This window comes from Diachasma alloeum, unplaced genomic scaffold, assembly GCF_001412515.2.
Source record: "Diachasma alloeum isolate Michigan unplaced genomic scaffold, Dall2.0 Dall_scaffold_00198, whole genome shotgun sequence".
Classification (NCBI taxonomy): Eukaryota; Metazoa; Arthropoda; class Insecta; order Hymenoptera; family Braconidae; genus Diachasma; species Diachasma alloeum.
Genome location: NW_021680363.1, coordinates 425,169 through 452,837, shown reverse-complemented (window position 1 = coordinate 452,837; position 27,669 = coordinate 425,169). Strand labels below are relative to the sequence as shown.

At 35.0% G+C, this 27,669-nt stretch overlaps 2 protein-coding genes across 3 annotated transcripts in view; one reads left to right on the top strand and one right to left on the bottom strand.

Annotated features, from left to right (window-relative positions):
* Positions 1-23,332, top strand: part of LOC107035488 (heparan sulfate 2-O-sulfotransferase pipe) — a 27,374-nt gene extending 4,042 nt beyond the window's left edge. Inside the window, exons 3-8 of the mRNA XM_015252912.2 lie at positions 13,823-13,887; positions 16,336-16,542; positions 16,644-16,723; positions 18,549-18,830; positions 21,023-21,177; positions 22,162-23,332. Coding sequence (XP_015108398.1) covers positions 13,823-13,887; positions 16,336-16,542; positions 16,644-16,723; positions 18,549-18,830; positions 21,023-21,177; positions 22,162-22,364 — 992 coding nt within the window. The 3' untranslated portion in view covers positions 22,365-23,332. The remainder of the gene's footprint in view (positions 1-13,822; positions 13,888-16,335; positions 16,543-16,643; positions 16,724-18,548; positions 18,831-21,022; positions 21,178-22,161) is intronic.
* The window catches only part of LOC107035487 (glycogen-binding subunit 76A), a 31,121-nt gene continuing 26,422 nt past the window's right edge, over positions 22,971-27,669 (bottom strand). For both annotated transcript variants that reach the window (XM_015252911.1, XM_015252910.1), the window contains one exon: positions 22,971-27,669. In XM_015252911.1, coding sequence (XP_015108397.1) covers positions 25,447-27,606 — 2,160 coding nt within the window. In that variant the 5' untranslated portion in view covers positions 27,607-27,669 and the 3' untranslated portion in view covers positions 22,971-25,446.

Below are 27,669 nucleotides of genomic sequence, written 5' to 3'. Positions count from 1 at the left end.
ATGACCCCAACTCCGATCTTTCACCAGCACGTGAGCCAGTCCATCTCGTAAACTACACGTACACACATTAAGTACATTAAACTCCCACAGAGGTACGTACACCCAGGGGGATATCAAGTTGAATTTGTAACGGTAACCGGGGTAAAATAGGGTCTTCTCTCATTTGCGTGCAATCACGAACTGTGTGGCTAATTAGTCCTGCAGTCATTCCAACTGTCTGACTTGGAGGCATTTAATCAGCTCTGCTTATATACTTACGGGTCTAACGCTTCTTCGTGTTCGCCCTTCTTCGGAATCGATTACTCATTTTGGTCTGATTTCAATTGAATATATCCCATCATTCATTGTCGTGTTATCTTGAAACTTCGGGGTCAACATTGGGCGCTGTTATCTTAAATATTTGGGATATTTACTACAACAAATATTGAATTCTAATTGATTCGACGCCCCGAGTAGAAAAATTTCTGTCTTTGAAAGATCTCCCAAAAATCTTCGCAAGAAATCTTCGATCTCAAAGAGCTTTCTGGTGACCCCAAAAGATTCTTCGGAAGGCTTCTTTTTTCTAGAAAATTTTCCAGAAAGAATGTTGGAACATCTTCGGATGTTCCCAAAGGCAACGAGTTGAATCTATAGGAGGATTCATTCTTGTGTGTAAGCATTCTCAAATGGAATTATTTTGGTGATTAATTGAAGATCAGGGTAGTAGGCTCATCCTCTACTTTTGGATCTTGTGTCTCTTTCTTGACCCTTCATTATCGATCCACATTTATCTGCATATCCTGATGGTTTTTTTTACCAGGGGCCTTCAAGTTGGGCCATCAATCTTGAATTCACATGTATCTGGGTTATGGAAAATGAAGTTGAATTCTAAACTTGACAACTTAAGGTTCCCAGCATCAAAATTTTCCATCTTGGAAATTTTTCACTTCCAGTTCAAAATTCGGCACTTGAATCATGACCACTTCAAACTTTCCTACTTCAAAATTCCCCCTTCAAAAATCCCCACTTCAAAAATATCCACTTCAAACTTTTCCACTTCAAAATTCTCTACTTCGAAATTCTCCACTTCCGAGGCGTCCACTTCAAAATTCGTCCCTTCAAACTTTGCCACTTCAAAATTTACCTTTTCAAACTTCTCCACATCAAATTTGCCCATTTTAAAATACCCCATCGCAACTGCCCGGGACAAGATTTTTTGTACTGATTCTCAAATTTCCGAGTTTCTGAAGTATGCAATACCAATTCCCAAACAAGGAATGATTGTATGATTTTTCTATGAAAAATCTTGGGCAGGAATTTTCCAATCTATTTTGCACTGCATTTTATTTTCTTTTGTTTCTCATTACAAAAAACTTGGATGAATTGTTGTATAACAGAGTGAGTTGTGAGGAGGAATCATTATCAATTAACTTTTTGCCGTGAAATATGTATCGAAAGATCACCTAGAAAAATTGAATAATGATCCATAAAAATTAAATAACATCGCAGAAAAAACAAATAGAACTATTCCATGGAATTTCTTAATACGTGGGATTCATTAAAATGAGTTGAAGACAAAACGTCTGAAAACATTCGAGTCAATGACCATTAATTATTGGCATTGTTAAGAAAAGAAGAAATGGAAGAAATTGTTCCTCTCTGATACCTTCAGGATTCTCAATTTATTCGCTGAATAAAAACAGCTCGAGTTTTATTTACAATGAGAATCTTTTTCAAATAGAATTGACTCGTGTAACACCATGTACTTCTCCTATAAATAATGGCAGAAGCATTACACGATTATTATCTCCAGTTGCTTCCACTTCAATTGGATGATAATGAAGAGAATAGAGGCAGTGCATGTTAGAGACAACTATACAGGATTTATGTGCTAAAAGTATGATAATAATTCAAGCGCTGATGAGAGATATACTGATGAATGAATGCGAGATACTATTGTTAATGTACCATGATTCCCCGTGAATTATCGTAGACACTAATGGCGTAATAAACCTAAATTTAATGGACATTACCACCCAACGGTTCCATCGATGCTTCACTCTAATTGTGAAGAAGAGGTATTTCCGGCTCGGATGCCCAGGAAGTCGTTTGTTTGATGCAACTGAATATTTTCATCGTATCGATTGGTTCATTACAAATAACTCAATATTACCATTAATAACAGATAATTAGTTCTTTAACTACCAATTCTGATAGATTATTAACTCCAATGACTTCCGGGAATTGAAGTCATCACTTTAAGAGGAACACAATTCTGCATATTGCATTTTACCGGGCTACGCTGTACTTTTGGATATTTTCAGTTTTAAATTTTTCTATTGCATGGAAAAAATTTGAAAAAATTCATACCCAGTCAGTATTATCTAAATGAAATTTCACAAAATATTGATATTTTTTTAAACATTTCCCTCTTAGAAATAAATAATAAAACTTGTTTGCAAAACGGTGGATTATTTTTTATGTGGTGTCAAAAAAATTCTGGATTTTTTCACATCTAATGAAAAAAAATTCAGATTTTAATCTTTGATTACAATGGAAATGTTGATTTTCACAAAAGACACTGGGTTAAATCGTGATTTTTAAACATTTCTTCTTTGAGAAACCAAAACGATAATTAAATTGAGAAAAAAAATAGAATTCCGAATCTAATCGAGTTTTCTACCGTTTTTTGCAGTTTTCAGTAATCTTTGAATTTACCGGAAGGGTAGAGCTACTTTAAGAAGGCTTACTATAAGCCGGCCTAATAGAAAAGAATCGTCTTTAAATTGAAATACCTATTCCCCAATTTTTTTATTATTTTTTTTACAGTGGCGTAACCCATTAATTGGGTTATTTACACTGTCATCAATATTAAGTTCTATACATTATATTCTCTTATCTTTCATCTATAATTTATATCTGTAATTCACAATCCTTTAGATATTTACATATTTCTTAAATATATTTAAGGTCTTTGACATTTGAAAATTTCTCAGCGGTAAAAGGCAAAGTGCATCTTGATTTTTTCAATCGATTCGTTAATTTACATCTTTGTTGCTCATATTTTGGGCAGTGCCATAAGATATGTTCAAAGTTTTGACTTTCTGCTCCACAAGAACAGCTTGGGTCGTTAATTATTCCGACTCTTGACAAGGAGGCTCCAATGTGGTAGTGATTGGCTCTAGCGCGATTTACGGTGACTATAGCCTCCCTCGAGAGCTTGCAGTTTTTGTACCAGGGCCCAGGAGAATCCTTGTAAAAGAGTTCGAAATATTCTGCACCTTTTTTTTCTTAACATTTGTTGCCTGTTCTACAATTTTATTCTTCGTGGAACTGTATCCTTGCGCTTTGAATTTTGCTCGGAAGTCTGTGTATGGGACTTTAAATTGGTTTGGCAAATCATCTGCCGCATCCCCCTATTCCCCAATTGAGTATAAAATATACTTGTCTCAAGATATATTATACTCGAATTAAGAATAAGATACTTGAATCAAGTATAGTTTATTCTAGATTCAAATGTAAAATATACTTGATTCCAGTATATTTTATGCTCAATTCAAGTATTTTTTTTTATCAAACTTAATTTAAATTTACCGGCATGGAAATATTAACACCCAATAACAGCCGTATATGGCTTGAGAAGAGTTTAGGCGCGAAGTGTCTTGGTAGCTCAGTGGTAGAGCAATAGCCTGCAGTTTGAAACCAAATAAAAAATATTATTGTTGTGATTATACATTACAAAATGCACAATATGTAATTAGGTAATTACAGTCCCTGTTTTCTCTGGCGAATACTCAAGTGCGTCTTTGCATTCAGCAAATTACACATTTTTTTTAGCATAAAAAATAGTACTTTATTATTTTAAATACCAATTGCAAATATAATTCCATATAATAATAAAGATACTATGTTATCTTAGATTGAATGCCAAAATAAAAAATAAAAAGTAACTCGAGAGTTACTGACGAACCAAAAGTTTACGGAAACAAACAATACAGTGCATAACAGTTTTTTGATACTAGCTTTCAAGATGTCTATAATAATATGATCAAGTCATCTCGGCAATGATCGAGTTCGAGAGAAATAGGATATTTCGTAACGAGTGCAAAAAAGTGTTTTTTGGCGAGTGAGAGGTTTATATCACGAGCCGAAGGCGAGTGATATAATCCCACGAGCTAAAAAACATTTTTTCACGAGTTACGAACAATATTTTTCATCACAATGTGGCGGAAACTGGACTTTTAGGCACGCGAAACGCCTTTTCAAAGTCTTGATTGATTAATTGATTGAGTTTATTGCTGTACATTATGTTGTACAAAATTATGATGGCAGCACCACACAAGCTGGTATACAGTAAATCACAGTGAATATCGTGGAGTAATCAATACATGCTAATAATGAAAATTACATAAAATATAGAGTAAGATGAGAAGAAGCAATATGCAACAGAAAGTGCAGGCTTCGGCGGGTCCCAAACAAACGGATGAATAGCAAGTGCGAAATGGTAGCGATGAAAGAGCGAAGGGTGCAAGAATAAGAAGGAATAGAAAGAAAGGGGCAAGCCTTTTGTATGTCAAAATTGAATTTCCTACAAAAAGCTTTTTCCGCACTGACCTTCACTTTTCCTCGTCCGGGGATTGGTATTGGCCCTTCCCCAAACTCGTAAAAGTGAAAATCACTACGGAAAAATATCCTTCACGACTAGTGCCATTGGTTTTTTTTACTCACATGATTGGCCAGTCCTCGCCTTCGGCTCGGATGCCAACTCCACACGAATAAAAAACCCCATAGCACTTGCCCTGAATTGTACTATTCTCATATTTTCTCCTGAAATAACTCGTTTCCCTCATAAACCGACAATACAAAAGATCTTGGAACCCGATGACTCATCACAGTTCACCACTTCGCAACTGAAATAAGTGAAAAATGCCAGAAATGGAAGAATCGAAAAGATTGCCCCTGCACTGAAATCAAATATTTCGGAATATTTCAAATAATTTGTTCGTGTCACCAATTATTCACCCGCCTCAAATTACATACTACAAGTGCTCGACCTTCACCAGTACACGCTGTTTTATTCGAAACCACAGGAAATAATGCAACGTCAACAATTAACGAAAGAAAGGAGCGAGAAATGTGGGGACAGAATTTCTCGACAGTTATACGAGTGCAGGATTTTTTTCCTTGCATTCTCTTGGAGAAAACAATGCGGATTAATGGCGAATGTGGAGCACACAGGATACACTTCAGATAATCGATTCTGCCTGGAATTGAGGATAGGAATTACAGGGAGGAACATATAGGAAACTGCGGGTTGAATTTACTGCGGAATTATGTAAATCTAAAATTCCATACATTTTTCATTGAAAACAACTTCTGAAAAGTATGGAAAAATAGCTCCGTAAAATTCAATTTGAAAAAAATCATATTACGTTAATTTGTGTTTTAATAAATTGAATCTGAAATAAATCTGAAATAAATGAAATAAATTGAATAAATTGGGAAGGTATGAAATATTAATTAAGCAAATCAATTAACTCAATCAGTCATAGGGGAGAGTGGGACAAAATGAAACAGACGAAAAACGACTATTCGACGTAATTCAAACAAAAAAAAAATTTTTAATTAAATTTTGTTCATCAACTTTTTTGGTTATTGAGAGTACTGATGAGGATAATAAATTTCTACTCGTCTTATAATTCAATTGATTAGATTAAACGGATTACACTTTTCTTTTTTCGTTCGATTGGAATTCAGCATCACATTTTCCTTTTTCCTGTTTCATTTTCTTTTCAATTAATCTATTGACAAAGTCTCCTCCCGTCAAAAGTTCCCAATAATTTTCCATTCTACTGAATGGAAAATTATTATTCTCATCAGTACTCCCAAGAATTAAAAAAGTAAATAAACAAAAATTAATACAAACAAATTTGTTTTGCTTGAATTGCGTCAAACAGTCGTTCTCCAACTGTTTCATTTTGCCCCACCCCCACCTACAGAGAAAAATGCTACTAGATTGGAACTTCTGAAGATGCGTCAGAGCTTCACATAAAATAAAAAATTTGAAATTATCAAAATGACCAATGAATTCGTTCAAAGCCAAAACATCAAAAATCCCCGAGGAAATTAACGCGAATAAAAAATAATTTGACCATGTGTTCTGGTTTCGCTGGATGAGTTGATCTCTGCCCCGGATCCAGCAATAAACAACCGCGGCGATTCAGCGATAAAAAAAATGAAAACCCCAGGCGGTGGCAATGGAAATAAACCTCGACAAACCGGAACTCGAATAAACGACAATTTCATACGAGACACGCAATTAAACCAGTAGGGCAGTTTCTTCTCGTCTAGAAGGAAGACATACAAGATTTTAGAAGTGCATTTTCCAGTCTGAAACCGGACTTTCAATCTTCCATTTATGGTTAACCAACATTGCCCCGTTGGAATTCCATGTAAACGCAGTTGAATCACGTGGTAGAGTACGAAAAAAAGGAGAGAAGAGGTGCATTAAAAAAAACACAATGTGAGATAGTGGAAGTTGATGAAGAGAGGACTGTGTGCGTGCATTGGTGCGTGTCAACATGAATGCTCGTTACACGCACCGGGTCGACTTCGTGCGGGGGCAACGGTTCCCTTATGGCATTAACACACCGCAAGTACCAGTAAAAGTATCGTGAGCGTAATGCGGAAGTATTGGAGCCCTTGAGGAACTCGTGTCCTAGCGAAAATTCATCGATGTATGATTGAATTCTTCCCACGTAGAGAAAGGAAAATTTTTATTTCGGTGCTTCTTTCAATTAAGGATCCAATGTCGGTAATCAAAGAAGGAAATCATAAATTAATTTGCATTTCTCTTTACAGAACAAAAGTTTTTTCCCCTATCAATCTCAGAATTTAAGGATAAATCACACCCTTTCGGCCAAAATTCACGTTTTTTTTTCATTTTTCTGGGAAATTATTGATCGGATTGACGCGAAATAATATACCGTTTTTGCGTTTTATCATTATTGACTGACTCATGAAGTTTCATGGTAGTGCAATAATTTTCCTGCATTTTTTCTAAAGTCTTGTGAATTTACGAAAAGTTTTAGAAAAACCGCAGGAAAATGACTGCACGATCATGAAATTTCGTGCGTCATTAAGTAATGATAAAACGCAAAAACGGTATATTTTTCCGTCCCGGCGGGCGCAAAGTTACATTTCCCTCCCGCGAAGCGGGAGGGAACTCTGACTTTGCGCCTACGCCGTGACGGAAAATCGCGTTCTAACCACGGGAAGTCAAATAAAGGACCCTCAGCCGCGTGCGTACCAACCTCGCTTCGCTCGATTAGATCGCGGTTTATCGGGCCTAATGACAAAAATCCTGGATATGAGTGAAGTCTACTCATTTCTCTGTACATAATAAAATAAAGAGGTTTAAAAATTCAGGAGACGCCCCTGGCTGTAACCCTTACTGTGACCCTCATGATGTCATTGGCAATGAATTGCTATCTCTATCTCTCTAACATGTTCATATCTGTTTAAGTTCATATGGGAGTCATATGGGCTCGTACATGAGTGACTTATGGGGAGCATATAGGGGTCAAATTCTGTGGAGATCAAATGCTTAAAAAATAATAAGAGTATACCTCATACTATTCTATGTACATAAATGGAAAAGTGAATGGTTGAGTCTCACGACAAAAGGCGTTAGTTGGAGCTTTTTGTAAATAATAAAAATCTCAATTTTTCAAAGAAGGTAAATCATTCTACCAATTTTTTTTTCTATATAGTACGCACATCTAAACATACGCAGAAAATTGGGGGAGGGGGGGCGAAGCGAACAGGGGGTGAAGCCCCCTAATTATGAATATTTTAGGAATAAATCGGAGGAATCCAATAATTGCAATTGAATAAAGGATATCCAAGTGTCTTCCGCAATTTAGTACAGAGCACACTATATAGATTCAACCATTTTTAATCATCAAATTTGTCAATTAAATTGCGCGAGAAAAATTTGAACAAAATCATGAATATTCGGCGTCATTAAAATTACATTTTCCACACAATTATCAGTTTTTTAGACACTTGTTCTTTATAAATAAATAATTGAAATTGTTTAAACTTTCGGAACGCTATTTTAAGCATAAAGTCGATTTCGACCAAATGATTTTTATGGTGGGAAATTGGTTGTTTATAAATTATTTATAGAAAATGCTCGTAATTTTCAATAATTGTAATTTTGTAATTATTTCATCAATCTTTCTCCAAAAGTAAGCTTTCTAATTTTTTTTTCAGATTGTTAAAATGCTTTCTAATGGTTCAATATCGAAGCTCAATTTCAGGCCTGCAAAGTTTAAATAATAAAATCATCGTAAAATGTTCGGAAGTTTAGGGTCAAAGGTTCGTCATTTAAACACCAAATCGTTCTTAATTGTAGGGATTTTTCTTCTGAAATTAAAGAACCAGTTTTTTTTCTCCATACAATGCTAGTTAAAACGACGAGTTTCTCAAAATAAATAACTCGATGTCAGAAACTAGAATTTTTGTTTCTAGTTTTCTAAAATTTTGTATTTTTATATTTTTTTCAATCAGATTTGCGTGAAAATAACATCCCGGAATAAGTCTCACAGAAAAATAAAAATTTACTGATTTTTCATTAAATATATTTTTATCAACTTGTCACAGGCATTAAGTTTTTTAATGCATTTTTTTCATAGATTGTTTGAATTTTATAATTTATCTTGCTTGAATTTTTAAATGAAAAAAGAAAAATGTATTTCAAAAACTTGAAAAGTTCAGGCTGAAGACTTTCTACAGATCCATTGACATTTCGTTTTTGAATCAATAATTATCATTTCCTTCTCAAAATTTTTATCCATTCACCAAAGCTCCCTAATTGATCGTAATATTTTTGATTGAAGACACTTTTTCATCATTCACGCTTTGTTCTCCACACTCTGCTTTCCTGTAGTCTCCATAACGTCATTATAGTCGACACGGTTATCTAGAATTCAGGTTGACGACGTGGGTGATCCACGGGGAACCTATGTAAAAATATAATCATGAAAATCAGGTCGTGGTATACAATGCTGGGGCTAAGAACAGTGTGGGAACAGGTGGATTGAGTTCTCTGGTCTAGTCTATCCCGCCGAGTGCTCCAGTATTTTTATGCCAATCTATCTTTTTCACTAGACAACAAATTGCCTGGAAAACCAAGACACCCCACCCTGAATGCCTGCGACCATGAATAATGGATAACTACTGATGTAATAACCAGTGAATCCAGATCGTCGCGCTCGGAGGATCATCAGCAGAATTCACCGTGACCCATTCGTAATCTGTCGTTTGATGAGACATAAGTGGAAACGACAAATTTGCAGTTTCTTTTCTTTATGCCTTCCTCTCAATTTTCGCTTCTGAACACAAGTATACACTGAGAGATTTTTTTTTAATGAGTACGTCTTCACTTGTACACGGAGAGAATATAAAATTGAAAATTACTATGTGAACATAGGAATTGAGGACTATACCTGAAGAACTTTAAAATTTGCTACAGATAATATACTAATATACTGATAATACAGTATAAAATGCACGGACGAAAAAATTATTTTCAAAAGTGTTAAAAACGTTTTATTTTTTTACTAATTTCTACTAATTTTTACTAATTTCAAAAAAATTTTAAAATTAGAAAAACTAGTCGATGAATTATATTTTAATTCATGGCTATCAATAGGGCTCAACAATACCTACATTTGAAAAAAAAAAGAAGATTCAATTCCATCCATTCATTAGTCAACAATTGAAGAAAAACTTTACCACACACATACATACACACACACATACGTACGGACACGGTCTAAAAAAAAAAATTGCATTTTCAGCCTTTCTGCATCATAATGGGCCGATATGACACAAAAAATCCAAAACTTTCATTTGAACGATTACAATACTACCATTCGGAAGCAAAAATATGACGTCACATGACTGTCATATGATGGTCATAAATTTTTCATAACGAAAAAAAAATCACGGTTATTTTCACATCCCTAATCAAGAAACTGATGACTCGAAAATTGAGAAGATGAAAATATCTTACAGTGCGAAAAACACTTTCTACAAAAGAGATTTTGTACTTGTCCGAACAACGAAGATGATTTGTTTATGACAAGAAAATTATTTCTGAAATCAAGTCTCAAATTAAAAATAGTTGAATGCAAAAACCACTTGACTTCACGTATGAAAAAATTTAATAGAAAACTTAGTGAATTCGCTAGATAATTCTATTAATTGCTTGGGTTTACAGATGTAATGTGGCCGCACTGGTAGTTCTGTTAACCAGATTGAACCACGAGATCTGACCTCGGTTGAGGTTTGTTTTGACTTGACGTGATACGTTTTAAACATTTGTTTCTGTGCATAGGCACAACATTTTATTGAAAAGTCAATAGAATTCGGTTTTTCTGTACAACTCATTCTGTTGAGATATTTTCTATAGAATTTCCTCGGCTCAAATTTTCAAGTTTTTTGGTTGATTTCCTTGATGAGAAGAAAAGAAAAATAGTATGAAAAAAACGTGAACCGAGGAAATTCTGTAGAAAATATTTGAAGAGAATAAGTTGTATAGAAAAATCAAATTCTATGGACTTTTTCTATTGAATATTTTCTCTTGAACAATTCAATAGAATCGGCCAAAAACTGATAGAAAGTTCAATTGAAATCCAATAGAATTTTGTAACGAATTCGCTGGGTTTTTCTATAAAATTTTTTCCTGCGTGCTGAAAACGAATTTGAGTCTTGAGAGAGTCTGAATATAGAATCATTTGACAAAACGAAATGATACGCAAAATTTCGATGACATTTCAATTGATGATAGTACTATGGCATGAAAAATTTTCAAAAAAGAGAACCCATTTGGAAGCAAATTGCTAATTTATTAGCAACAATTACTAAACTCATTTATAAAAAAAGCGATTGTCCACTTTTTTCGTTTGAAATCGGATAAAAATTGCTCATGTTCACACAAAGGGAAATTCATAATTTATTATCACTCATTTTATTTTGCTGCCGTCGTTTCAACTTGAAGGAGAACAAAGCCTGAGCATAATCCATTATGCACCAGTTACGCCCGGATGAGCCTCGCGAGTGGACTAGAACGTCCCCACAAAGATGAAAGTTCTGGACGTTGAGTTTTACGTTCCAAGCAATTAGATAGCAAGATCGAGCTTCAAGTAATAGTTGACCAACGAAAGACGAAAAAAACCCCATCCTCCTCTACTTTCCCAAGTTCTGGGTCAGCAGGTACCTGACATCTTCTGTCGTGGTTTTGACTGAACACCCGGAAATGTCCAATAGGTTTCAATTTGGATTTGTGCAGCTCTTTCCCTCTTGCTGCATACCCATAGGACACGTGAGAATGTAAAGCCCGGAGAAAGAGGAAAAAAAATAATGTGGAAGGGTCAGTTTACGATCAGTCTCTCTTTAGAACGGCAAAAGAGAAGGTTCAACTTTCTCCGGAGATGCGTGAAACGTCCAATGGGGAGTGTTTTATCTTCCTTCTTACTTCACCCGTGAAAACCAGAGCTTAGAGTATCCTACTTCTGGTACATATGAATCACGAATTCTTTCTCAACTCTGGAATGCATTTGCACGTAAGGGGGAATGTTCGATGCGTTACGTTTTCTTTCGAATAGTGAAAACTCTTCTCCTGCAATGGCGAAAAATATATTTAAATAGGGTGGGGAAAGGTATCTCTCACCACTGGACAATTAGCGGTTTTTTAACAGTGTTTGGGCGTGCTCAGAGTGATGACGATCTGCACCAGATCCTGTGGCCTTTCACACTCTTTTTCGAAATTGCATGTTTTATCTTAAGTGTCAGCTCTCTTGGAGCTGATATGATCTCCGTATTTTTCATCTTCATTGTTTTTGTCTTTCTTACTTACGAATGCAAGTATTGTGTACTATTGAAAGATTCTTATTGAAATTTCCGGTACACTTCCTGGAAATTGTTATCATAGTTCCACTGAAGTTGCAAGGGATTCTGGAAATTCTCAATTCGATAGAAAATTCTGTAGTAACTGTAATTTTTTTTTATTTCATGGAAATTAATGGCTGTTTCGAGTATTCAGGTCAATGTACTGTTGAATTTTCAAATGATTGAAAATTCATCGTAATTTGGTAGTGAATATACATGTTTTAAACATATCCACGTTCTTTCACAATTCGGTACAGTTATACTCCAGATTTAACCAGTTTCAATCATCAAATTCGTCAATTAAATTGCGTGAGAAAAATTTGCAAAAAATCATGAATATTCAGCGTCATTAAAATTACCTTTTGCGCAGAATTATTATTTTTTTAAACATTCGTTGTTTGTAAATAAATAATTGAAATTGTTCAAATTATCGGAAACGTTATTTTTTTAGACATGAAATCGCTTTCCGGTAAAATTCTGTATATGAATAACTCTTTATGACTCCGAACAAATATTTTTCATGGTGGTAAATCGATTGTTTATAAATTATTTAGGTCGTAATTTTCAAAAATTGCAATTTTTCAATTATTTCATCAACTTTCCTCCAAAAGTAAACTTTCTCATTTTTTTTAAGATTTAAAAAATATTTTCTAACGATGAGATTCAAATTCACACCTGCAAAATTTAAATCATAAAATCATTGTAAAATGTCCGGAAACTTGGAGTCAAATGGGACGCAAAGGAATACTCTGATGCTCTGATGTTCGACTACAAAAGTAAACAAACATTTCACTGGAGGGAAAATAGCCAAAGTACCTGGATATCTTTAATTGCCAAATTCAAGTAAGATTGGAAATTCACAAAAATTGTCAAAAATTTATCGATAGTTTTGTTGGATAGCAACGAGAGGGAGAGTTTTTGCATAACTTATTCCGAACGTTGAGATGCAGGAAAACCTTAGAAAAATTTTCTAGGATTTTGGAACACACCGAGAGAAATTCTTTAGAAAAATTCTAGTGCTGCTGAGGTCAACTTTCTAGGGATTTCTGATAAAATTTCATGTAAGAACGAAAAAAACTCATGTGCTTCTCAATAAAATTTCCAGTGCCGGCACTAGAATTTTTCCCTGGCCCTCATTTTGCGCCCTTTTTCTCTCCGTGCACAAAGGACATTCAGTTGGATTATTCCCGCCATCTGAATTTTGACCGATATTAAATCCATATCACACCAGAGCTTCATAATTTATTTTAAAAGAACATTTTCATTCAAGGTTCCATGCGACGAAATGCAAATAACCGAAAAATGATCAGTTTTTCTGGAAAGTTTTTCTCAAAGGAAAGTTTTTCTCTGGAAAGATATTACTCAATTATTAATTGATGTAATTTGACTGATTTTATTTAATTAATTCCTTTCCAATAGTTCTTCCAAAAACGACTCATTTTCACTTTCTTCGTGAGCTTCTTGTTCTTTTTCTCTCTCAATCTTCGACAATTAGTTTGTGAGAACAATTGGGGTGGTAACGGGAAACTATCAATATCAACATTTTAGGGCATGCAGAAACATAAATTATTTATTACAGAAGTTTGACCCTGACGATAATTTTTTTGTTGGGGATAGAAATTTCATTAATTTTTCCTGTTTTTTTTTAGTTTCCCTCTAGATTTTCATCCTCTCTAATCTCGAAAAGTTCTTTTTTTCATAAGACTCCCTGTCATTTTTCCAGTTTTAAATTAATTATTCAACAATATTAACTTTCGGTTAGAATTCCCTTGAGATATTCGTCTTCAAAATTCGAGTTATGTTTGTACTACTTTAAGTGTAACGTCTCCCAAAGCTGATTATGATCTCAATATTATTCATGTCCATTATCTTTATTTTGTTGCAGAAGATATACAGTCGGGACTCGGAGCACAGCCACTCCAAGGGCTCAAGAGAACCAGCATAGAATTGGTAAGGATAATTTTTTTTTTCCAGTCAATTTTAGTTGGAAAACATTATTCCGTGAAGATGTTATACGGTTAGTCCGGGGATCTCGGCCACTGCGCGCTTGTTGACGTTCCAATTATCTTCTTGTAACTGTGAAAAAAAACTTTGTAGACGTGGAGGGCATTATATTAGGTGAGTGCATTCGAGAGATTTGTGAGATTTTTCGAATGAAAAACGCCGGGGAACTTGCTTTTTCAGCTCCTGAGATTTGTGGAGGTAATGGAATTTCTTATTCGTGTTTCTATGGGCTGAAGGAGAATTTTACAACCGCATTTCTCGTAACGTAATTGTTACGATACTCCTGGGAGGATTACTACCATGAATAGTAAATTGATTCTTTGCTCTGGAAACAATGTTGCAGTAATTTTTTGATTATTATAATTTCAGTTCGTTGTGAATGACACGGAAGATATTATTTCCAATCATAAATTTAATACATAGTAAATTTATTTATTAAATTTAATACATAGTATATTTATTTTATCACCGATCGTAGTTGCTCGCATGATAAGAAAATCCTCGCCCCGTGTAGTTTACGATTTCATGACAAAAAAGTTGGAAAAAATAATTCATTCCTCGTTTATGAATAATTTTGAACCTTCAATGAATACGAAATGGCGGTATAAAAAAGAAATAGTCGTTGGATAAACTTTGAACTCAATTATTAGGTGCAAAATTTTGAAATTTTGAGATTAAACCCGAGGATTTACAGCGGGTCGAGATTTTAAGAGATTTTAATAATTTATTGCTGTAAATCTCGACTAATAATAATTTATTGGGGTAGGTCTGAAAAAAATTGTCAATGTATTCAATATATTTGAAAGGAGGAATACAAATTTTGGTGAATTCTTCACTCACAAAGTTTTTGTATCAAAATAAAAAATCGAACAACGACGGGGATTCCCTCATTGTGTCCCTCATTGTGTGACTCTGTTCCACTGATTTCATATCTTCGTGTGTGTAGTTCCTCCGTGTATCCAATTAGAATTGTAGACACGTATTATAAAAGTGAATCAAAAAACAAATGGATCCGCTAGAAAACTCGTCTAATAGAGAATTCCATGAAAAATTCTCTTTGTTTCCCACCCATTTTTTGAATGAACGTACTAATGAAATCAAATAACAATCGTAACAAACAACCAAAAAAAATTGATTGATAATCAACTGAATGTCAGAGGTAAAATCGTCGTACACTGATAGACTGATTCATTTATTCCAAACGAGATTCGTTAACCATTAACGAATGGTAGAGTTGAATATGACCAAATGAATGCTCGTTGATAATTAACGAATGGTTCACTTGAAAAGTGAAAATCGAGTCGACCAGGGCTACTCAAATTTGCATTTGTTAACTATTAACGAATGAACATTTGGTGACACCGAATAGACCCTCGTCTCCAACCAAATCCATTGGTTAACGATAACTAATCCTTTCATCAGTGTAATAATTCATATACCATAGCTATTTTTCTACTATAGTTTTCGACTATAGTAATTAGTGAAGACAATGTATCACTCATGTTTTGTCCTCAAGAGATGTTTGCATAAAAGTATAATATAATGGAAATTATATACTTTTGTATCACTTGTGCCTAAAAGTGCGGTGCCACAATGGACGCACCGATGAAAAATACTTACGCACACCTATCGAAGTAAATCATCTATAATTTTTTTGTTCTTGGATTTTACCATTGAACAGCAAAGCAAAATATCCAGAACAATTCATGGCCAAGAATTTCTAAAAAAAAAGTCGCAACGAAAATTAAAAAAAATATTGACTGCTTTCTATTAAATTTACGTCAAGGAATCGCGTGGAAAGTGCGCGCAATTTCCTGAGGCAAGCACTAAATTATTCTATTAATTGTTTTCACACCTGAGTATTGAGCTCACCTTTTTAAATCCCTCCATTTGAGACTTGTTTTCGGTGGTTTTTGAATTTTTAATTTCATTCCGATGAACGGGTATCGGATTATGTACTATTCGCGGCTCTCAAATTATCATCTTCACCGTTTTTTTTTCTACCTATTTCGGTCAAGTTACGTAATTTTTAACGGTAAAAGTAGGTGGGCGCCGTTGACCCCCACAGAATATCTGCAGTTGTTGGTAAACAATAAAAAACAACGGAAACACAGATCTTCTTATCACTTTGCGCCGCGAATTTGAATTTTATCGTGTTTAAAATTCATAACAGGTTCCAGCACAATAAGTCGTCCGTGTTAATGCTTTCTCATTATTCAGATCGTTTCGACGTATCGACAGATTAAATTTCGTGCTCGTTGTCCAAATCGAGGCCAAGTCGTCTGCACGATTCCGTGATCCCGAGTAATTTCATGTTTACTTTAATTTCATGTGCAATTTAATTTAATTTCTATTTTTTTTTCTCGATTTCACTCTTTCCTACTTTTGTTACAGTACGATCATCTCGATCCGCTGGACATAGATGCGTTGAATAATACAAAACGAGCGGATAAGCATGTATTATTCTTCAATCGTGTGCCTAAGGTCGGTTCACAGACCTTTATGCAACTGCTGAGGAGACTCTCGATGAGAAATGCCTTTGCCTTCAACCGAGATCAAGTGCAGCGGGTTGAGACTATCCGACTGGCGCCTTATGAACAGGTAAGGGGCTTATCGCAGTGATACAACAATCTTTTCAGTGCCTCGTAAGGATGAATTTCAGGCGGGATTATCAATGCTGCTGTTGATTTTTGTGTTCACAGCGTCAGCTTGTGAGGCTCGTTAACAGCTATTCTGAACCTTCTGTCTACGTCAAACATGTTTGCTTCACGAATTTTTCCGAGTGAGTATTTTTACAATTAGCGGACATCAAAATAGAGATTTTATCGTTTTCTTCTCCACTTTACTGTCTAAGCCCGGCAAATCTAAAGGATTTATTTACACTATCAATAATGGTCTCTTAATTTCATTCCAAGTATTGAAACTTTTTTTTCTCACTCGCCTAGAGTTTATAATGGTTGAGTTCTCAGATATTTAGTCTGATATTGACGAAGAATTTGTGTGGTATTTGAAGAGAATATTCAACTTGAAAATTTTATGGACGCCAAAATGTTTTTTCAACTTTTCCCTCCAAAAAAATCAGAAAAACCCAGCGCATTCGCTAGAACATTCTGTGTTAGTTTTTCACTGTTTCGATTGAAAATATTTTGCGAACAGAGTCAAAATCATTTCATTTTTCAATACCATTTATTTTATTGAGATATTTTCCATAGAAATTTCTCAGCTAGAATTTTGTCGTTTAATTTTTTTGACGAAAGGAGAAAAAATAGGCTGATGAAAATGCAGAAAATTAATTTCGGGAAATATTTATGAAAAATAGCTCAACAGAATAAGTTCTATAGAAGAATTTATTAATTCTACTGTTTTTTTCTATCCAATAATTTCTATTCATCACTCTTTGTTGAAAAAAAACGCGGAAAATTTGTCAATAGAATCGGTGGAAAATAATAAAATTTCAAATTGAATTTCAATACAATTTTTATACATGATTCAATTCACAAAATAAATTTTCAATTTTGCTTGAAATTTTCTCTTGTTAATTAATTACAGAATCAATCTGTAGTTGATGAATTCGGAAAAAAAATATCGAGAAACAATTTTTCATAACATTACTCATTCCGGCTAAAATCACTACGGTTTATAACTTCGCTAGTGAATTGCAAAAAAAAATATATGTAAAATGACTGCATGATTGGGTAGATATTATTCAGGTATTTATTCGGATATTTACAAAGTAGTTGTGCAGTATTTAAAAAAAAAATCAGTATTATGGACGTTAAAATGGTTTTTTCGACATTTTCCTGTGAAGGCCCTCACCACCTGTGCAAAAATTTCATAGAAAAACCTAGCGCATTCGCTAGACCATTCTGTATTAGTTTCTCGCTCTTTCAATTGAAAATATTTTATGAGCAACATTTAAAAAATTTGATTTTTCAATACAATTTCTTCTATTCAGATATTTTCCGTCGAAATTTCTCAACCTGAATTTTCTTACTTCATTTTGTTAATCATGCGGAAAAATAGATTGACGAAAATACAGAGAATTAATCTCTCTTAACACTGTAAAAACCCGTAAAATTTCCAATATAAATGCAATAGAACTTTTTTTTTACTTGACATTTCCTCTTGTGAATTAATTACAAAATCATTCTGTAATTGATGAATTCAGAAAGAGAATATATAGAGACAATTTCTCATAACATTCCTCATTGTGTCTAAAATCCCTGCAGTTTATAACTTTGCCAGTGAATTATAAACAAATATTTCTAAGATGACTGCAGAACTGGGTCGTTTTATGACTTCAGTACTGACTCCCCTTCATGAATTCCTAATAACTATCCATATCCATATAAATATCTCTCCTGAAGTCAATAATATCACCATTTGGGAAAGAAAATTGCTCTTTTGTTCCTTAGTTTCGACATTAAATAAAGTTGATATCGACAGGGTCATCATCAACTCAATACTCGCAGTTTATTCTCGCATGAGCCATTGGTGCCTGTCGTAAACGTCAATACGCAACTGATGAAAGCCATTTCCTCATAGAATCGTTGCCAATGGAAAAAATCCCTCTTATCGTGATGGTAATTTGAAAAAACTATCCGCAGGTTCAATCTTCCTCAACCAATCTACATGAACGTCGTCCGGGATCCGGTTGAACGAGTTATATCCTGGTATTACTACGTTCGTGCACCCTGGTACTACGTCGAGAGGAAGCAAATATTCCCAGACTTACCACTGCCAGATCCTGAGTGGTTGAAGAAGGACTTTGAGAGTTGTGTGTTGAATGGTGATCGTGAGTGCAGATACATCGAGGGGGAGTATCATGAGGGCATTGGCGATCACAGAAGACAGACGTTATTCTTCTGTGGTCACAGTGAAAAGTGCACGTATGTATTTTCAGAAAATTTCCTCTTTGTGGAATGATACAAACATAAAGAGATGTTGGTCTTAAAGGGGAGAGTACTATGAGTGAGATTTGTCATGGATTGAAGATCGATTATATATATCTAAAAACGAATAATTAATGTAAAAAATGAATTGTTTATTGGTCGTTCCCCCCCACACGCTTAAAATGTTAAAAATAGTCCAGTGACTCCAATTTTTGAGGTACAGAAATTTTTATTTTTTAAATTTTTGAAAAAATGTGTACACTAACAATTGCGAATTAGTTTTTTGACTCCTACACAGCTAATTCCGTTTTGTTTAATACAAAAATTTGCGCCATCCTTGTAAAATAGGCAAAAAATATCCTTATAGTATTTAAAATATATTTTCGATTCTTTCAGAAATATTTTTTGGGCTATTTTACATGAATGATGCAATTTTTTTATTAAAAAAACAACGAAATTAGCTATGTAGGAGTCGAATTTAAAAAAAAGAATTTGTAATTGCTATTGTACACATTTTTTCAAAATTTTTGAAGAAAAAAAAATCTTTGTAGCTCAAAAAATGGAGGCTCTGGACAATTTTGATACTTTAAGGGTCTGCGAGGCAAACGAACAATGAACAATTAACTTTTTTGCACTAATTACTCATTTTGGACATATATCGATCTTCAATGTGTGAAAAATCTCATTCCAATGGCCTGCGATTTTTTAAACTCATAGTAGTCTCCCCTTAAAACAATAAGGGGAGTTTTTTCTGGCGCTGATTTATTTTGTCATGTTATAGGTGATTATATTTAAAAAGTATTTTATCATATTGCAGTATAAAAATATAGTATATTTAAAAAAATATCCTGCCTTGGCAATTTCCTTTAACTTATTACACTATAGAATGATATATAATTTTCTATAATGTAGAAAGGAAAATAGCAGATTTTCTTGGAACATATTTCTTGGGAACATTGAACTTATCTAAAACCGCTTCCCGTGCCAAACAAATTATGTGGAGGATTTAATTAATTTTTCGCAGATTCTCTCGAAAAATTCAATAACTTTACTGCACGGTTTTTAATAGAAAATATCCGATAGACACTGTTCTATACAAGAAATCAGCCGAATTTAATCATTCTATATAAATTTGTGTATGAGAAATTTTTATATAAAAAAATTCTCAACACAAATGTTATTTTTTTCATTCCCTTTTTTCCTCTCTAAAAAAAAATTGAAAAAAAACTTGAATAATTTAGACCAAAGAATTTCTATAGAAAATATGCAAAGTGAATAAGTTGTACAGAAAAATGCAATTTTATTAATTTTTCTATGAAATAAAATTTATTAATAATTTTTATTGTAAAAAAATTCACTGAAAATCTGCGGAATTTTTCAATAGAATCGGCGAAAAATAAATAGAATTTTCAAAGAAAATTCAAGTGTCACCTCCACAAAAAAATTCACATAGATCTATTGACAGATTACGAAATTACAGCCAATTACAATGATAGATTACAAAAAATTAATATTCTCTATGCAAGTACGTAACTTATTTGAAGAACTGAGACTAAATGAACACATGCACCATCTTATCGTTTCAAAAAATTTGGATAAATGATTCACCCAGATTTTCACCTTTCCACCTATTCAATACTCAAACACAAAAAATTCTGTGATCCAAACGGAATATTTTTCATTGGGTTTCACTTCGTCAGATTTTGAGTCGATGGCAAACATTTCACTTTGCCCCATTTCCCCTATCCTATTATTCACATTTGTAAATTTTGTATGCTCAAATGAAACAATTTATAGCTGATGATAATCGAAAACTTATTTTGTTGATTCAAACAACTCTCACTTGTTGATCTTTTCTCTCCTTTCATACCCAATTCAATCCGATGTAATTCTTAAAAAAAGTGTCTTGACATTCTCCTAAAATGACTCGTTATCGATATAATACCACATATAACAGAACAGAAGCGTCGAGTCATCCCAAAAACCATTCAATGAATCGAAATCGAAGTAAGCTTAATTGATGATGGCTATGCATGTATTTATTCTATGAAGATTTCATGGTATTCTATGCGTTCATCACGGCGAAACTCCCACACAAAATGTTCGAGCGAAAACGATTAAGCTAATTACACTCTTGATTAATCCATCAAAATACTTTGATTATAATCCACTGCTGACTTACTTTCTAGACCTTTCAACACCGTGGGAGCACTAGAAAGAGCCAAACTTTCCGTGGAAAAGCATTACTCAGTCGTTGGTGTACTGGAGGATGTTAATACAACACTAACGGTTCTGGAGAATTATATTCCACAATTTTTCGAGGGTGCGAAGGAACTCTACTGGGGTAATTAAACATTTATCACCTTTCTCTCATGGAACCGTGTAAACATTTGATAGAAAAACCTGATGAATTGGATAGGAATTCGGAAGACTTTGATATCCACACAGCGTTTTTTCGTCAAAGTGATATTTTACACACAATCAACTCCCTTCATTTTCTTGCCTCATTTGATGTTTTGCATTAAGATCTTATCTATAGAAATTGTAATTCTCAGACTGATTTCACCGCTATGCATATTGAATTCTACTAAATTGAAATGTACGAACCCAATTACACATTTTGCTACCTAAATTCCACATTCCGCGTGCCAAATGGAAAAAGATCGTATTGACCATTTTGGGATTTTTAGCTCAACGAAGTGGAAAAAGGTCGCATAAACCTAATTTAGGGAACATGAAATCTGGACGATTTGGGCTCTCTAGATTTATTTCAATCCAACTTTTGAGGACAATTTTTGCGCATACGACCTTTTTCCAAAAATTTTTTTCCAATAGAAGTTTTTCTAGAATAATGTTTATTTCTTTAAAAGTACAACCGAATATCGGAAAAATGAGAAAACTGAAAAGATTTTTTTTTTCATTATTCCGCTATTGCAGATTGCCAATTATTTCCACTATTTCCACAAATATTTCCACTATTGGAAATCCTTTTCTAAATTATTCTCACTGCATTTTTTTATCCCTCATTATAAAATACAACAGCAGAAAATGAAAAATTTATGCCCAAGAATTCTTCCTGTAAAAAAAACTACAATACAACCAGTAATACAGAAAAATCAACATCTATTGACTTTTTTCTATTGCGTATCTAGTAAAAAAATCACACAGTAAAATTACATAATTGACAATATAAATCAGTAAAAATCTAATAGGATACAATAGAAAATTACCAGAATTTTGCAGCGAATGCGCTCGGTTTTTTGTCGATTTTATTTCATACGTGACCAGCCTATTGCCATCACTCAACGATTTTTCTTTCTCATTTCAGATGAGATGAATTCGTTCAAAAGAATAAATCGCAATTCCTTCAAACCCCCGGTGAGCGAGGAAGTCAAAGAAATGGTTCGTCGTAATTTCACCCGTGAAATTGAATTTTATCAGTTCTGTCGGCAACGATTGCACCGGCAATTTCATGCCCTAAAGCTCTCCCCGACATTATCAACGATTCAAGATAGTGGAAACAATCTCTAGGAAATTGCCAACGAATTCATTTTTTTATGAGAATAATAAAAATCATGCAACTGTTCATGTGATATAAATAAGAAGACTCTGTTAGGAATAGGGAAGAAATTGAGAGAAATAAAATGACAGTGTTTATTATCTTGTACCGATGAGAGAATATTGTATACATGGTCACGAGGGGTGGAATTCTCATTGCAATATTTATCGGTGGTTCGACAATTGGCTAATCTCGATCAAGTCACGAGGCGAGAACTAACTTGGCATGAGCTCCGCACTTGAAGAAATATCTATGTATTTAATAAACTAAAATAGTCATAAGAGTAATACAAAGATTTACGTTATGATGCAGAAGTGATGTTCAGTAGGGAAGTGATTAATCGTGTCGATGGTTTTGTCTTTTTAATAGAAATGTAAATTCCAACGAAGAAATTTTTTTTCTAATTTTCTCGTAAAAACGTTAATTGCTGAGAGTACTCTATAATTAATTGATGAGAGAAAATTTTAGATGAAGTGTTCTACAATTAACTTTGTTAATTATCTCCATGAGGACTAGAAAAATGTCACGTTTCAGCACTTCCCTACGGAATTAATTCTGTGAAAAATAAAGTCTGGGGATTTAATTTCATTAAATTTATTGTCTTAATACAACATGTAGAACAACTTTTACAGATAATAATTTTATTGTATATGAATAATGATACGTTAGACTCTCAGGTCTCTCTAATCCCATTCCCTCCTTCATTTAAGATAATAATTAATCATTTAATTTCCCTCACTTAGGCATTTTCATATGGGACCAATAACAATACATTATTTAACGTTCATTAAACGACTCCAGGTCCCTCGATTGTATTTACATAATTTCATTTGTTATCATTCGAGAGATGAGAGGAACTTACAAGCGTTCATTCTGTGTAAAATATTTCGTCAATATAATCGTTCAATTTTCTGTACAAAGTAAACAACGCATTTACATACATGATTTGTTTTATTAATTATTTTACTATTCTTCCTTTCTCCATTATTTGTGCTCGAAGATAATTTTTATTCGTAGTTCAGTCGATTGATAGATCTTCCTGGACAGACGGATGGTACTTGAGGCCTTCAATTAATTGGAGCATTTTTATTTAGAATTTTCTTACTGTAGAAAAATATAAAGACCTGGCATTGATAATTTCAACATCTTCGACAGTCTCAGGTACAAATTCTGCTTGGTTTGTACAGAATTTTATTGCAAATTGATTGAGGACACCAACGAACAAGTATTTCTCAGGAAGAGTGAGCATTATCAAAGGATAACAGTACATGATAGTAAATTGTTAAAACAAAAATAAGTCGATCCAAACTAAAAAAGAAATGTTGTATAATTACTACCATTACCATTCATTTTCTCAGTGTTCATCCAGTCTTACACCCAAGTCTCTCACAGCCTATCGTTAATTAACGCCTTGATTAAAATGATATTTTTAAAAAAATCTAATTAATGGGCTGACTCGAGTCGAGTTGAAACACGGAGTTACTACAGGTATTTATTATCCTTCAGGCCGACTAGAGGATTCTAGATGAATGTCATGCATATAAAAATATCACGAATTGTTTGACACGTTTTTGGAGAGAGCAATTCAACAAATAATATATCTCTCGATGTAACTTTCTCCGTAGGAACATTGCTGTTTTGTTTTGCATTCAGACCCAACTCGAATCAGTGAGAGCTAAAAAAACGGCTAAAAAATCTAAAATTTATACTTAATACACTGCTAATAGCAACCTTGGATTCGTATAATTACATCGAGCACGATTGTTTATCAATAAGGATAAAGAAAAAGATGATTTTTATGTACAATTGATTAATCCAGGATTGAAGTGGGGAATAGTTTCCCTTGAAATTCGATTTTTTTTATAATTGTGCATTTATCTGGGGATCGAATGCTTTATCAGACCTTTTTTGTAGGGAAATTAATTTTCTACAAATACAATCTCCCGATGTTTTCCTCTAAAATCGACAAATACCTAATGACAAATGACAGTTAGTTAATCAGGCAATGATCTCGATAACGGGGGATAACGAGGGATTTTTGAAAAAAATATCAAGAAACCTATTCTCTAGAGAATTATATTTCCACAAAAAAGTATTTTTCAATTTTCGCCTAAAATTGATAATTATCAAAAAAAAAAGATTTCGAATCGAATCCAAAATCTATTTCGTTCATTTCAATCATCTTGATAATGAGGCATTCCAGGGAAAAAATATCAAGAGACCTATTCTGTATTAAATTCAATTTTCAATAAGATTTCCCAAAACTTTTCCTCTAAAATCGATAATTACTCAGATCATTTTATGATTAATTATCGATAGATTTCAAATTTAAAATTCACACTGTTGATCAAGCTATGATCTCGATAATGGACGATTTTTTGACAAAAATATTATAATCTATCCTGTACAATACTGAATTTCTGCAGGAAAGATTTTCTAAAATTTTGTTCTAAAATTGATAATAACTGATTAAGGAGAGAAGATTTCGAATTGAATACAAAATCTGTTTTGTCAGTTATTATCTCATTATTATCTTCACAATGATGCATTTTAGAGCGAAAAATATCAAAATACATATTCTTTAGAGAATTACATTTTCTACAAAAAAGGGTCCTTCAAATCTTCTCTCAGAATTGATCATTACAGAGATAATTTAACAATTAATCAACTAGAGCAGATTTCATGTCAAATTGAAATCTCCTTCATCTCATAATTATCTCCAAAATGCGTCATTTTTCGAGAAAACATCAGAAGCTCTCCTTCACAGAGAATTGAATCTTTTACAGAGAATATCTCTTCAAATCTTATTCAAAATCCAACAAAAATCGAGAAGATTTCAAAGTTATTCAACGAGAAAAAAACAGCCAATTTTTAAAATTCCAATTTAAAAAATTTCAATTTTTTTCGACATCAGAAGACTCTCTTTGTAGGCCACGAAATTTCCAACAAAAACTGGTATTATATATTTCTCCCAGAATCCCTCATCATCAAGATGATTGAATATCAACCAAAACAAAAAAATTGCCTCGTTTCCCCCACTTCCACCCCTGAATTTCAATAAAACGTCGGAGTCCAGTCATGACTCCCCCCAGTCCCCATGCCAATAGGCAGATAATGAGGGTTCGTTGTCATCGGAAGACACTGGAAGCAGTAATTAATCCCAGCATTATTATCCCAATACTGAGTCCCCTTGCATTGAAACCTAACGGCCATCTCCAGCCTCTGTCCCACCCTCAAAGTATGGCAATACAGCACAAAAGTGAATTTATCACTGAATCCATCGCAAGACCCATTGACATATAGTGCCTGAAGATCGCTGAATGTTCTCCATGAGTCCATAGTGTACCTGACATGAACGGACTTATGAAAATCCAAATTCCTCACCCTGACACAGCCCCTGAGACACAAAGTGATGGGATCCTGTACGACAACATTTTCGAGGCACACCTGGCGGTCCCTCACGAGATCCAGGAAGTTAGGCAGCCCCCCAGGCTGCTGGAACATGGGCACCAGTAGCCTGTCAGGCCTGAGTCCCCCAGAAACTCCCCCAATGCCCCCATTCGTTGGACTGGAGCCATACAAACTGGGACTCGAATCCTTCTGAAAGACATCATCATAAATCAGATCAGAATACGCCGAATTCGGCACCTTGGGAATCTCATCCAAGAAGGTCCTGACATCAGCAAGATCCAGCCCCAATACATCAGCAAACCTCACGATCTTCTTCCGCCCTGGCGTCCCCGGTGGGGTCTTCCCGGTCTTCAACGAAGAACACCTTCTGACCCTCTGAGGCCTCTCATCATCCTCATTCCCCTCGCAAGCCTCCGAATTCCCTTCAAGATCCTTTCCATCAGTCTCGAAGCTACCTCGAGGAGAACAAGACAACTTCTTCAACAACTTGGACATGTCCTCCACAGAATTAACCTCCTCAGTCTCTCCAACTCGCATGTTGACCTCGTTCGTAAGAGTTTCATCCACTGGAGATGTTTTCGCAATCGGACACTCGACCTCGAGAGCCCCAGGGATATTAAAAGTCGAGCTGTACGTCGAGTGGTCTTCAAGTACCCCAGAACTGTCTTCATTAAGACTCGATGGGTCTTTCTCAAGAACATCTCCATTACAATAATCCCCAGCCTGTTCATGCCTCCAGTCCGTCCCCAGATCATCAATCGGTTTTCCCACATGATCGACTTCATCAGGCGCAATAGACTCCAAATCAATAGCTGCCATCTTGATCACCCCTGGAATCAACTCCGAGTCCGAATGAGACTTGAGAAATCTCGTTCTGGTGGGGGCAGCTGTCACAGAAGAAATATCATCCTGAAGAGATACCGTAGACTCATCAAAAGTACTCCACAACGACTCGTGACTTGGAGATGTTGTCTCCAGAGAACTTGCGACGTCATTCAAGGATTCATCAGAACTGTTGTTGATTACTATCGGCTGGATTCGTACGTCGGCTTGTTTGACCCTTCCATTGAGGGATAAACTCGACTCCTCGGAAGTGTCTTCGTCCTTTCGGCCATTCATCTCCAGTCTTCGACGACCTGGTGGCTTGTGGACGTTCGGGACATCTCCGTTTGACAGTTTCATCGGTGCGTCACTCTCGGAGGTATTGATGGGGTCAAAGAAGTCGTCGGTTCTGGTCTTGTCGGCCTCTGAGGACTCGGGGTCGTAGAAAACTTCGCTGTCTGAGGGAGTGTTGCCGTCCAGAGGCGAGGAGAAAACGTATTCCAACTCTTTGCCCTGGTTTATGTCGTCAAGGTGTTTTTTGATGCAGTTACATGGCTCGTGACTTGATTTGAGGATCTTCGAGGTGTTGACGAGGAGATTGGCGAATTCAGCTGCTGTGACGACTTCCTCGGGAGAACCCGGGTCCTGAGAATTCTCGGTCTCGTGTTCAGGGGAGAAGTCAAAGTCGTAGTAGAGGTCGGACTCGGGGCTGTGACGGGGCTGACGCTCGTGGACGCGGGAGGTGGGGTCGGTGTTGTTGTGGTGATTTGTTTGTAACCAGGAGGTCTCGTTGGGCTTGGCTGAGGTGGGAGAGAGATCTTTGTCAGTTCCGCTGAGGGATGTCAGTCGACGGTGAAGACGACGCGCAAAGGCTTCGGCTCGGCCTCGACAGCTCGTGGGGAAGAGGGTCCCCACGAGGCCGCATGTGGAGGCTGCGGAGGCTGGACAGTGGTCGTTATTCGCTGGCTCTGTGCTGGACATGACACCGAGCAGGGAAGACGAGACTGCGGCCTCGTCCAGCGGCAGAATCACCTGGGGATGATT